Here is a 12,984-nt window from a genome sequence, read left to right as displayed (position 1 = left end):
CCAGAGTTTTGTTCCTCCATGTCAGAAAGAGAAAAGGTCTCCTGTTGTGACAATGTTTAATAACTTTTAATTGAAAGATGCACATATTGAAGGAGCTGGTGTTCTTTCCCCAATAGAAAACCCCTCCATTTCCTGTGTGTGTGTGTGTTTTTTTTTTTAACAGATATCAGGGGTCTGACCAGTGCCTCACAGCTGGAACAACTGAACAAGCGATATTGGTACATTTGCCAGGATTTCACTGAATATAAATACACACATCAGCCGAACCGCTTTCCTGACCTCATGATGTGCTTACCTGAGATTCGCTATATTGCAGGTAACATTCTTAGTGCTGGGCTTCCAAACCTTCCTTGGCTTGTGAAGGGAATGAGACAGGCAGTGTTTTCAAAATGCTTATTCCAGGCCCATCACCAACTGCATAAAAGAGCTTCTACCATTGCCCTCAGAAAAGTTACATTATAATGAGAATTTTGTGTTTTCTTTGTAGGGAAAGAGAGTCTGACATTTCCTTTGTGCCTATGATGTGCAGGGTGCTTTGTGGCCTTTTGTTACTTAATCTCAGAACAAACTGCAAGGCTAGTGATTGGTGATATTATGGTCATTCAGTGGATGGCGAAACAGGCTCAGGGTTTCTCAAATTAACTTCAATTCCTGAGTTATATACTTTAAAAGGGTGGATTTTATGGTATTTGAATTAATTATATCTCAAGTTTGTTTTTGTTTTTTTTTGTTTTTTTTTTTTTTTTAACGTTTATTTATTTTTGGGAGAGAGAGAGACAGAGCATGAACAGGGGAGGGGCAGAGAGAGAGGGAGACACAGAATCTGAAACAGGCTCCAGGCTCTGAGCCATCAGCCCAGAGCCCGACGCGGGGCTCGAACTCACAGACTGCGAGATCGTGACCTGAGCTGTAGTCGGACGCTTAACCGACTGAGCCACCCAGGCGCCCCTCAATTTTTTTAATTAACTTCATTTTGGAAAATTTCTTACAGATTTTCTGGGATCATTCATTTAAAGTGATACCTTTAAAATAATTCTCAAAAATTATACCTTTGCAAAGGAATTCTTGTTGTTATGGTTGCTTTAGTTCATTTGGTAAAGATTCTTGTGTAGAGTAGCCAGTATACACTGAGGGAAAACACAGAAATGTGACCTCTAGACTAAGATTGTTCCTGTCAGATTCAGCAGTGCAATTTTGAAGGAAAAATTTTTCAATCTGATAAAGGAATTTTTGTTTCTACTTTTTGGACCTAGATAGTCTAGCAGATCTGAAATGGACCTAAAATTTTGGAATTTTAGGGGTGCTTTGGTAGTTTATATCTCAGCATTTCCAAATCTTTGTCTTACTGAACAAGATATTAATTCAGATGCTCTCTGAAATAAAGAGAGGGCAGTAATTAATACTGAGATGGAGTCTCAACTCTGGCAGCATTTTGAATCACCTGCGAAGCTTTTAAAAAATATCTGTGCTTGGATTGTACCCCAGAAATCCTGATTTAATTGATATGGCATGGGACCTGGGCATGACTCTAAGATACGGTCAGGGAGAAGAACGACGGCCTCAGATATCTACAAAGTATGTTAGCACACTGAATGCTCTGTGAAGTCCTCCAATAAAGAAACCTGTATACCTTTATGAACCCTGAATTTCTCAAATTTACTTGCCCCTGTGATTACCCCCCTCCTTTTCTTTCCAGTACTTTTACTCACCCATTATACTATTCGAAAGAACAGTGCTTTTTGGAATGCTAGTTAGAGAATCTAACAGGAAAAAAAAAAAAAAAAAAAACAGAATATGTTTCTCATGGTATTTTAGCTCTAAGAGAACATCTAGGAATACCTTTCAGTTTCAGATTCTTCATCTATAAAATAGGGATAAAAAGTTCCAGCTGTCACATGGAAATATTGTGAGCATTAGATAAGGCATTTAAACACCTAGTGCAGAGCAAGTAAATGGTAGCAATGATTATAGCTTGCACCATTACTAGACTCTCTAGGGCACCAGAATGGGTCTGGGTATCAGGATGTTAACACAGTTTGTCTGATACTCCTGGCACTTTTCTTGCTCCAGTCACTCAAAAGGGCAATAAACATTCTCTCAGGGTGCCTGGGTAGTTCAGTCAGTTAAGCATCCGACTCTTGGTTTTGGCTCAGGTCATGATCTCACAGTTTGTGAGTTCGAGCCCCACATCAGGCCCTGTGCTGATGGCAAGGAGCCTGCTTGGGATTCTCTCTCCCTCCCTCTCTGCCCCTCCCCTGCTTGCTCGCTCTCTCTCTCTCTCTCTCTCTGTCTGTCTGTCTCAAAATAAATAAACTTTAAAAAAAAAAAAAAAAGGCAACATTCTCCCTTTACCAGCCTGAGAGGAAGGAGGCAGCTACACTTTCCCACTGCAGCCACTTGCTAACTCTTCTTTTCCCACCTTGTTACCAGGAAAGATGGTGAATGTACCCCTGGAGCAGCTGCCTCTCCTCTTTAAGGTGGTACTGCATTCCTGCAAGACAAGTGTGGGCAAGGAATGACCTGTTCCCAGCGCCCCTCCTCAGGCCAACTGCAACGCCTTGGGTGGGCAGGACAGGCTCCAGAAGAAAGAGCCAGAGAGACCAAGGTGGAGGCTGTGGAGCAGTGTTTCCAGTCGCCTCCATAGCAAGAAGAGTTTTTGTTTGTTTGTCTGTTTTTTTAACCTCATTTTTCTATATATTTATTTCACGACAGAGTTGAATGTATGGCCTTCAACATGATGCACATGCTTTTGTGTAAATGCAGCCGATGCATTTCCTTGCAGTTTACAGAATGTGAAGATGTTTAATGTTATAGTGTTGTCATTGTTTAGAGATAGTTCTTTTGTATTTTGAGGGAGAGGGTGGGATGGGGCTGAGATGAATATTTCCATAATGTTGACAAAGACGACTACCTCAGTGGGAAGGGAGGGATGTGACCATCCCTACTTTTTCCACATGTTCTCAGCAGACTCCTACATTAGTCTGTCAGAGAGCGAACTGCCTTTTTCTAGCTACCGAATTGCCAGGTAAAAGTAAAAGAGCACATCATAAAGGGGCAAAGTGGCGTTGGGAGGTTTATCAAGCAAAGTGGGGAAGACACTGGGAACAGGACAGGAGATAAGGATTTAGCCATCTCTTTTCTTTGGAAAGCATGACAGTTGAGGGGGAAGGGCACAGTGACCAAATCTAAGTTAGGTGTCCTCCCTCCATACAAGTCCTCAGGGAGAAGGGTTTCTGTTCTCACACCATGCTGTGGGCTCCCCCCGCCCCCACCGTCTGAACCACCACCGTCAGTTTCTGCCACTGTCAACTTTTCATCCACACAAGTCCCTGGCAGTAAGTTAATTCTTGGGACTTGTCTACCAGCTCCCTAGGGGTCACAGCTACTTAGTTTCTTTACCTGGATCTACCAAGGTCCACTTTCCTCAGACTCCTGTCTCTCTCTTATAAATTTGGCTTCCTATTGGCCCTTTGAAAAAAACTGAACAAAATGTCATGCTCTGAATCCTGGTGCCCACTGCTAATTTATTCTCCTTTCACCTTGCTTTCTTCAAAGGGTAGTGGGACAAAGGCCAGACTGCCAGAAGAATAATCTTCCTTTCCCTGTTCCTCCCCTCACCCCATCTCGTCCCACCCTCAGGACTGAATCCCAAACCTGCAGTCTTTCATACAGTGGGAAGGACCATCCCCCCACCTGCTGAACAGAATTTTTGCCTCTTCATTCTACTCCCAAGTTCTCCTAATCTCTCCAAAGTGAGACCAGGTTTCCTTAGAAAGCCCAAGGATCAGAGTGGCCCAGCTGCCTGTTAGACTATCAGTGGCCTGGCTGACCAAGGCCTAGAGGGCTGGAGTCCAAAGCACCTGGAAGGGAAGTGGCAGGGGGTGGGGTGAGGCTTGAAACTACCTCATGTTCCTCAGGGTCCGGCTACCCCCTCTGCAGATATGGCCTGGACCTCCTAGTCTTTCACTACCTGCCCTACCTAGTCCTGGGAAACGTTCCTTACCCTCTTGGCTTTGGCCAGCAGCCATACCATGTCTGTCTTAGAGTTCTTTCAGGTGCTTTTCCTTTCTTTGCCTTACTAGAGCAGTTGTCTCTGCCTATACCCAGGTGCCTCCCACAGCCAGTGCAGCAGACAGACCACTTAACTGGGTGCCTCCCTGGGTGGGCTTGAGGGGCCCACAGCATTTTGTTTTTCCTGTTTAGTCAAAGGTCTTTTGCTCTCTTCCCAACCCGGCCTTGCAAACTTGCCCAGTCAGCCACCACATCATGTGCATACCAGGTAGTCCGTGTCAGATTGTAATCTTTTCTTCCCAGTGAAATGTTACGGGTACCGGCAGAATGATGACTTTGTCCCTTGATGGATCTAAAACTCAGAGCATTTATTATTCCTTAATGCCATTTCTCCAGCTGCTCTGAAAGAGAAAAGAGACATGTTCCTCAGGAAAAGCTCCAACCAGAATGTTTTTCACTAGTTGATGGGAAGTGTTTTGTGTGTGTATCTGTTTATTTCTGAGTTCACAATATTTTTGTTTCCCTGAATTTTTTTATTTAACCAACTAGATCACATTCTTTGGCTACAGGTCAGACTCCAAGCTGCTTTCCTCAAGGTAGGGGAGGAGACATATATCAGAGTCCCCTTCTCCAAGACTGCTCCTGTGTGCAGTATCTTTCTTTGCTCTAGACCTCCATGTGTCAAATTACTTTTTGAAATTGCTTTTCTCTTAAATTAAGCATTTTACTGGTTGTGTTGGATATCAAAGGAAATTGCTCTCTGACAAGGCAAGAGCATGTCTCTCCAATAACGCAGCGTTAAACAGAGCAAGTTGTTAATTTGTGGAGTGGGGGAAAGCTTCTGCAAGTTGCCATTGTACAAATCCATTTTTACAAATGTTTGCAGCAGATTCCACAGAACAAAGAGCCCATTCATTGCCAAGAGCCCTGCAGAATTTCTGAGCCAAGTGGCCGTGTGTTCCAAGCCGGAGCCTGACCTGTGGACAGCCTTTAATGTCTTCTGCACCCAGTCCTTTTATGACGTGGGCTTTTTTTTAAACAGGGTAAAGTGAATGTGTTGCATTGCAAACTCAGGTATTAGGAGGAGAAGGTAGGAGTGTAGCTAGCAGCGTGGAGACATTAGGTCAGCCACTAGATGTATTTGTGAATTTGGTTTGAAGGACACAGAGAAAGGTTGGAGGGGGAGGTTTGGTGTGTTTGTTTTTTGCCTTTCTTCCCATAATGTTTGGTTAACAAGGTAGCCTTTTTGCTAGTGGAAGAAGAAAAAAGTTGTGCATGTTGTCTCTAATTCCCTTCTCTTCTGTCCTCTCTCTGATCCCCTGCTACCAACAGCGCTCACTTTGAGTGAGAGTTTTTCCACCATAAAATTATAACCCTGAAAGCTGTGGTAAAGCTGTGTGCACTGCATTGAAACACACAGGCTTTTCCTTTCCTTTCCCATTAAGTGTTTTCTCGACCCAAGATAAAAGTTTGGAATCTTGGAACTTCACCTACAACTCATGCTCTCTGGCTCCTTTGTAGAATTTTGGAATTTTTCACAAGGTTCAGTGGTCTCGCCCTTAGTCTGGAGAAACTCCCCAGAACCTGTCTCTAAGCACTCCACCTGGCTCAGAGGACACCGGCCCCATGTCTGCCCCGTAAGTGAGGTGAGCGAACCTCCAGGGATAGAAGGCAGCACGCAGGAACCTCCCTGTCCTGTTCTCCAGAACCAGAGGATGCATCAAGGGAATCTCAGGGTCTCTAAGGCATTGCTGACAGTCACCCACCCCACACCGACTTGCTTCTTACTTGCCACCCCATTTCAGGGATGTGAGTACCTGCCATGGCCAATACGTTACCAGGTCCTTAAAACCCTGGGCTCTCTGAGTTAGCTACCTTGTTCTGCTCCCCATTTCCTAACTTTGTTTGTTCTTGATTTCCAGTCAAGGAATGGGACAGATGGAGACAGATGAACAAACACACTGGGCAGCACCTAAGCCATGTCCAAGGTTGGCCGAAGTAAGGGGACCCTGGCCTCTCAGTAGGGCAGGAAGTTGAGCAGTTGTTCCAAGTCTTGAGCTCTGGGCCCCTGGTTTATATGCCTTTTTCCTTGTTGCTTTTTAAAATTTTGCAATTATTTTAAGAAATCCAGGCTTTCAGACCAGCTCTTTTATTAAACTTTTCTTTATTGATTTTTTAAAACAAAAAACAAAACTAAAAAAAAAAAAAAAACAAAAAAAAAACCCACCCACACTATTCTTACTTTCCCCAACTTGATCCATGAGAATCCCCTACACTCCCCTCTGCCTTTGCAGTTAATCATTCCTCCCTTTTTCCTCAGCTTGAAGCATCTATGTCCAGTGTCTGTGAAATGATGTTTTATCTGTGTCTCAGGATGAGAAACGGCAATCATTCCACCAGGTGCTGGAAACTGATTAGCCTCGAGGCAAGGGTTTCTAGGGCCACAGCTCAGGGATGTGTATTTAATTACAGGGTCCCCAGAAACCCCTCTCTTGGCTGCCACAAGCAGCAGCTTCTTTTTTTGGGCTTGAGAGCTAGGCCTGGACGTTTCCTCAGAAGCAGGAGCCCTAGAGAACATGTGGAGTCTGGGAGCAAGCTGGGGCTTCCTTCTCAGCTAGACCTGGGCTACCTTGAACTTGAAGACTTCTGGCTGTCCTGCAACATGAGCCACGGTGGCTCTGCCTCGGTATACCAGCTCATAAAAATGCCTGGTCCCTCTGCCCAATCCAGCTCCCGTCTGGCCTCCCTCCTCTGGGCCTGCAGCCCTAAATGAAGCACAGCCTGCTCAAGAATCATTTGCAGGCTCAAAGGGAAGCTGTGAGGTAGGCCAGAGTTTGCTCCAAGCCCAAGAAGAAAGTTGTGTTACTGGTGGAGGCTGGTCTTCTAAATCCTGGAGCCAGCTCTGCCAGCCAAAGGATCATTTTTGCCCTTTGGTGACCATTTTTTTTTTTTTTTCTTTCTCTGAAATGTCTTATAATAGGTAAGAATGTTGTTGACTCAAATTTCCATGAAAAAGAAAAAAATAAAACTACCTCTTGAATGACATCCTGATCGATTCCTCCCTGAGGAATCCTGTGGGAAAAAAATACTGCAGCTCCCTCTCTGTTTACATGTTTCTGTCAGGAAAGAAGCCCTGCCTGCCCTGGGGTGTTGGTGTTTTTGTCCGTGTTGCCATCCCAGGCTTGCGATAGGGGCTTGTGGCTGCATTGCAATGTCTGGGCCGCGTCTGGGGAGTCCCAGCCACCTGCCCAGCCATGGACTAGCCACTCCCTCCCCTGCAGAGATCACCATTTCCTTCCTGTGATCCAAGGCACAGGGAGCACCACCTCCCACAACCCCACCGTCAGGTGCTGTAGTGGCACACACATCAGTGAACGTGTCCCTCAGCTACCTACCGTTGGCCCACTTGCACCCACAGTCCTGTGTAGGAATCGCATAAATGGGATGTCTCTGAGCCCTTGTCCCCAAAGGGCCGGCCAAGGGCTACCCAGGCCCTCTGCTACCTCCCACCCTGCCAGCTGGCAAGGGATGGGCCCTTTTCTGTGAATTGACTACCTGTGGAAATGTGACCAATTAGTGTGAAATGCATGTTTAGCAAATGTTAGGTACTGTATTTGAACCAATAAATGTGAATCCTTCTGCACGTGGCATCTGTCTGTGAAGCCTGTCTGGGGTTCTGGGGAGGGATGGTGGGGTGTCCAGAGGAGCTGGCTGGGGCCTTCAGACCCGTTGCTCCTGCTTGTAGCAGACACCCTCCCCACTCGGTTCCTGTTGCTGAGGGTCTGGCAGAGGGATAACTCAGAGCTGCTTGAATCAATGGCCCAGTACTGAGTAAGGTGTCTGCTCTGTGTGCCAGGCGCTACGCTGGGACTTTTCACAAACCTGAACCTCCTTGAGCTCCAAGGATTATTACCTCTGTTTTATTGAAGTGAGGTGAAGGGACTCATTCAAAGTCATGCAGTCAGAAGGTGGCACAACTAGAGGAACTAAGTCTGGTGGGGGAAGGAAACACAGACCTTTGCAGTACAGTGGGATCCAGTTGTAATGAAGGACATATATGAGGTTGTAAGGGTGTAGAGGAGGGAGTGGCTTGTTCTACTCAGGAAGTGCTTCACAGAGGAGTGTTGAAGGCAGGTCTTGAAGAAAGGCACCGGACAGAAAGGAAGCTAGACCAGGTAGAGATGAGAGAGATCAACATCTTTGAAGGCCCACCCAGCTTTGAATCAGAAACATGCAATATTTGGGTATAACAAGGGATTGCCGTGGCAGGAATGGTGGCAGATGGAAGGGATTAGCAAGAGTTGAGGCTGGAGAAGCCCTTGGGAGCCTTGAATGCCACATTCAGGAGTTTAGGAAGGAAAGCCATCTGCCACATCTCTGAAAGACAGCTATATCTCAGTGTAGCAGTCTGCTGGTGGTACCTTGCCTATTATGACACCACGGTCCAGCCTATTAACATCTGTCTTTCCAGTAAATAGATGAGGTTTTCTAGAGCTGAGAAAGTGGAGGCTCTAAGGGGTCAAGGATTGTGCCCAAAGTCACACAGGAAGTGTCAAGACTTGTACCCAGAGATGTCCAACTTGAGAGCCCAACTGTCCTGTAATCCTGCTGTTCATATGATCAGAGAAGTGTCAGAATTGGGGTTGTGGGTTATATGAAGACAGGAAAGATGAAGGTTCCTCAGTTTGAAACCATAGAGGCTGAGGAGAGTCTGATCAAAATCTATTAAATCCCCATGTGTGAAATGAGGGGAAGCCCAGCTCCCTTCCCACACCTCAGCCTCCTCTGGCACAAGGGACCAGAGAACCCTTGAGGTTTGGAAGAGGTGGTTTTAGAATGAAGGAAACCCTGCAGAACTAATTAATAGACTTTTCCTTGCTGCACAATAGGGAACAGATAAAACACAGAGGTGCAAGGAAGAGAAGAAACACATTCGCTGAGTGCCTAGTGAGGGCCAGGCACTGTGATGGGGGCTTCACATGCATGATCTCCTGTAATTCCCAGAACAGCTTTACAAGGTGTAGGCTTCAGCCCCATTTTACTCCTAAGCAAATTGAGGCCCAAAGAAATTAAGCTCTTTGCCTAAGGTGACATATGAGGAAGTGGCAGAGTTGGCTTTTGAATCCAGGTCTATCTGATACCAAAGTTACAACAGGCTTCCTCCCTGCTCTGCCTGAGCAGTTCAACAGTGCTGAATATGAATGTCTGGAGTTTGTAACAAAACTCAATAATGGCCTTTGGTTGAACTTTTTGCTCTTAACAAAACAAAACCCTATGAAACTAATAAAGGATTAATTTCTGTAAGAGGTGAGTAAATGGACCTAACCAAATTAATCTGAAAAGTGGTGCCATCCCCCAAATAGGTATAGTACTACAGACACTGAATCTATGGTTTCTCAGAACACAGACAACCCAACAAGGTGGCTTCCTGGAAAAAGTAGGAGTTCCACTGTCAAAAACCTGGGAAATACTGCACTCAGTCTACCTTCCTCTTAACTGATTCCCAACCTTCGTTGGCATATTAAAGGCTCTGAGAAATCTTACCTGAAGAAAGCTAATTTCTGTTTAGCCCAGGGCCTACCAGAAAAGTATTTAAACATGGAATATTTTTTTCTTCCTGTTAAAATTCTGCTGGGACAGTGTTCCGTGGAACAAAATGTAGAACATTGCTCTAAATTTATAAATTGCTATGGAACTAATGCTGAGCTTTTGGTTTCCTTGAGTGCCAGGCAATAATCTGGAAGAATAATAAAGAAACATACATAGAGCAAGGCAAAAGCACAGTACTCGGCATTTTATACGCATTACATTTCCGATTCCTCAAAGTCACCCTCTGAAGTTGATGCTGTGAAGATCCCATTTTACAGATAAGAAAACCGAGGCCCAGAAAGGGTAAGTAATTTGCCCAAGGTTACGTAACTCATGTAACCTCAGGAATTAGTATAAGCGAGCACTGAGTGCCTCCTGTTATGTAGGATTTGTGCTGACTTCCTTATCCTAACACAAATCCTCTGAGGTGAGTAAGATCATCTCTAGGGCCACAGCTCTGGCTTATGTCAGAGTCTGAAGCCAGAAACCACCAAGAAAATGATGGGTGTTGAGATCAGATTGGATGTGTCTACATGGATCCCTCCCTTAGGGATCATTTCCCTCAGGCAGCTTGTGTGACAGGCACCTCAGGGGTCTCGCCATCCGAGGTCTAATTCCAGCTCTTCCCCTTACCGGTTGTATGTGGCCTTGACCCAGATTGATACCTCTCACTTTCCTGGCCAGATAAATGGAGATGACGTGTCTGTCTTAGGAGTTAAGGAGGACTCACCGTCCCCGGTTGGAAGCTGTTATGAGGGGAGCCACAACCCCTCACACCCCAATAACAGAAGCCCAGAAGAGCCACAGTCCACCTCTCTGGCTTTGGCTGCCCACCAGGGTTTTAAGTCCACAGTGGTAACCAGCTCTCTGAGATACTGTGGCAAAAGTGCCCAACCGTCAGACCTAGGGCTCTCGGAGTCTTGTTCCCTTGGCAACAAGTCTCACCATGGAGACCACAGCCCCATCCTTGCCCTCCCGGCAAGCTCCCTCTCCACAGACCTTTCCTGTTCAGTACCTAGTCCGAGGAGAAGTGTAGGAACTGAGGAAAGCTCCAAGGAGGCCCCTTCTCAGGGTGAGGAGTTTGAGGCACAGCCAGCAGGAGAGGCGAAAGGAACTCCCATTCTTGTGTCCACTCTATGCCCGGCAAGGTTCTGAGGAGTCTACATACCGTGTCTTTTAGGTTAAAAGCCCAGCACTTTTACATAGTGGAGACCGAGGCTCAAGGAGACAAAACGGACCAGCCCAAAGTCTCACAGCTGGTCAGTGTTGGAGCTGACACTTGCATCCAGGGTGTCTGACCCAGGACCCCTTGTTTCCTCTGCAACTCCCTACCCACACTGTGAGTCACCACGGCTACAAACTGGGGAGGGTCAGATGGTTGCGTGAATCCCCTCCACCCTGGTTGTCGCATGAGTAGCAGCCAGCAGCCCTTTGAGGCCTGGGCCGGGCCCTGCGGCAGCAGAGGAACTGCACTATTTTAAGCCAGGGCCAGCAGGCCCCATGTGGGCACAGGGAGGGTGGCCTCGGGCCCTTGGCCAGCTTCCCGGAAGTCACCATGGCCTCCCTCCTCTCCCCTGAACAGCTTTCTGAGGCAGTCACTTCCCAACAAACAGGAAGGAGGCCCTCAGGCCAGGAGACCTCCAGCCCCAGCTTCCTTCTCCTACCCACCCCCCCATCTTCTCTACATGGGGGAGCCCACCATCTAGCTACGTGCCGTTATCTGGACTGACTCTTAGCAGGTGGGTGGCAAGGGGTCTGGACTTCTGCTTGGGCTGCCCCAGTTCACCCATTGTGAGTCTAGGGCCTCCACTTGCCCAGGCCCTTTGCCCCCTTGCCTACAGCCTTATTTCTCATATCCATTCCCATTGAAGCTGGCCACTGTGAGCCAGAGAGCAGAGCAGAGGTATCCCCAGACTGGTTCGACTCCAGGACCCTAGAGAAAGACAGACTAAGAGACTGAAACAGAAACAAACTGGGACATTGCCAGAGAAAGATTGAGGCAAAAACAGTGATAGACACAGATTAATCATGGCAGAGACAAAATTAGAGAGATGCTCAGAGACAAAAGCCGAGAGAAGCAAAGAGACAGCTGCAAAGGTCTGGGGCCAAGAGGGCAGCAGAATGGCTCTGAGTGGTTTGCTCCTGACCACCCCCCAAGTACAGGCCCTGTCTCAGGGCTGTGGGGGGCCCACCGGCTGCGCGGCTGAAGAGGAATGTGGGGAGCAAGGCTGGGTCACCCCTTGAGGGCCAAGCGTGTGCACTGTGAGATAAACTACTCCAGGAAGGGGGCCCCAGCTGCGGCTGCACGCTCCAGGAGCATGGCGGAGAGGCCCAGGCCCAAGGCTGAAGCCCCAGCCCTGTCAGACACCAAGCCCCTGCACCTCCTCCAGAGGATCTCTGCCAGGCCTCAGATTCTAGAAGGTCCCAGGTTCCTCAGCCCAGCCCTTAAGGGCATGCAGATTAGGTGAGCATCCCATTTGTAGACCTGGAAACCCTGCCAGCCATAGAGCCTCACCTCTCCAGCTCCAACCGTGGTCCTGGCTCAGGCGAGGGGGTGACCAGGCAGAGCAGGGACTCGTGCAGAGGAGTGCAGCGGAGGGGGTGGCTGTGCACAGGCCGCTGAGTTGTCCCCATGCAGCTTTGTGCACTCATGTGCGCCAGTGTGGGTCTGTGTGCGTTATCCATGTGCTTCCAGACACGTGGGCGTTTGTACACATGTATGCATCCACGTGCTGCCAGGAGTCCTACTCTGCCTCCACTAGCCCCTGCCCTCAGACTAGAGACGTAGCCCCCGGAGGCACGTGGTGTCTCCCACCCCCACCAGGTGGCCCAGTCCAGAGAACCAGGAGAAGAGCAAGCAGGTCTACTGCCGTCCCCCTACCCCCCTCCCCACACTGCAGCTGAGGCTCCCGCCGGTCACGGCCTTGACCTGGCACTACGGACTTCTCTGACATTGGCATCGGATCTGAACATCTGGCAGCAGGCTGATAAGGGGTGCAGCGGAAACAGCCTCCGCTGCTGCCAGCAGCCCCACCCCCTCCTGCCCTGCGAGGGGTCTCCACATCCACACTCCCCCTGCCTGCATCTCCTGGCCTGGCCCCTCTCTTGTCTCATTCCCTGCCTCAGTCTCCCTCTCCCCCATTGCCACTTTGTCTCTCTCTCTCTCTCTCTCTCTCTCTCTCTCTGAATTGCTCTCATTCTTTCCACCTCTCTCCCCTTCCTCTGTCCTGTTCTTTCTTTCTCTCTCTCTCCCTGTCCCTCTCCCTTTCCCTTTCCCTCTCTCTCTTTCTCTATTTCTGGGTCTGTTATGCTGTCAATGTCTCCTCTTCTGCCTTGTTTCTCTACGGGTTCTTTCTTTGTCTTTCTACACTGTGCCCCAACCCC

General features: G+C 48.0%; 1 protein-coding gene and 1 long non-coding RNA gene across 5 annotated transcripts in view; both read left to right on the top strand.

The window, feature by feature from the left end:
- The window catches only part of NR6A1 (nuclear receptor subfamily 6 group A member 1), a 230,481-nt gene extending 222,822 nt beyond the window's left edge, over positions 1-7,659 (top strand). For all 4 annotated transcript variants that reach the window (XM_019421169.2, XM_019421171.2, XM_019421168.2 and 1 more), the window contains 2 exons: positions 164-316; positions 2,431-7,659. In XM_019421169.2, the coding sequence (XP_019276714.1) occupies positions 164-316; positions 2,431-2,519 (242 nt within the window). In that variant the 3' untranslated portion in view covers positions 2,520-7,659. The remainder of the gene's footprint in view (positions 1-163; positions 317-2,430) is intronic.
- A 2,008-nt stretch (positions 7,660-9,667) lies between these two features.
- On the top strand, positions 9,668-10,943 carry LOC109250183 (uncharacterized). The gene is made up of 2 exons (XR_002072915.2): positions 9,668-9,903; positions 10,781-10,943. It is a non-coding gene; the product is annotated as an uncharacterized LOC109250183 (long non-coding RNA).
- Positions 10,944-12,984: the final 2,041 nt, after the last annotated feature.

Source organism: Panthera pardus, unplaced genomic scaffold, assembly GCF_024362965.1.
Source record: "Panthera pardus isolate Hobbes unplaced genomic scaffold, ASM2436296v1 HiC_scaffold_20, whole genome shotgun sequence".
In the NCBI taxonomy this organism is placed as follows: Eukaryota; Metazoa; Chordata; class Mammalia; order Carnivora; family Felidae; genus Panthera; species Panthera pardus.
Note: the sequence above shows the minus strand (reverse complement) of the source record. Positions and strands in the feature narration are given on the sequence as shown.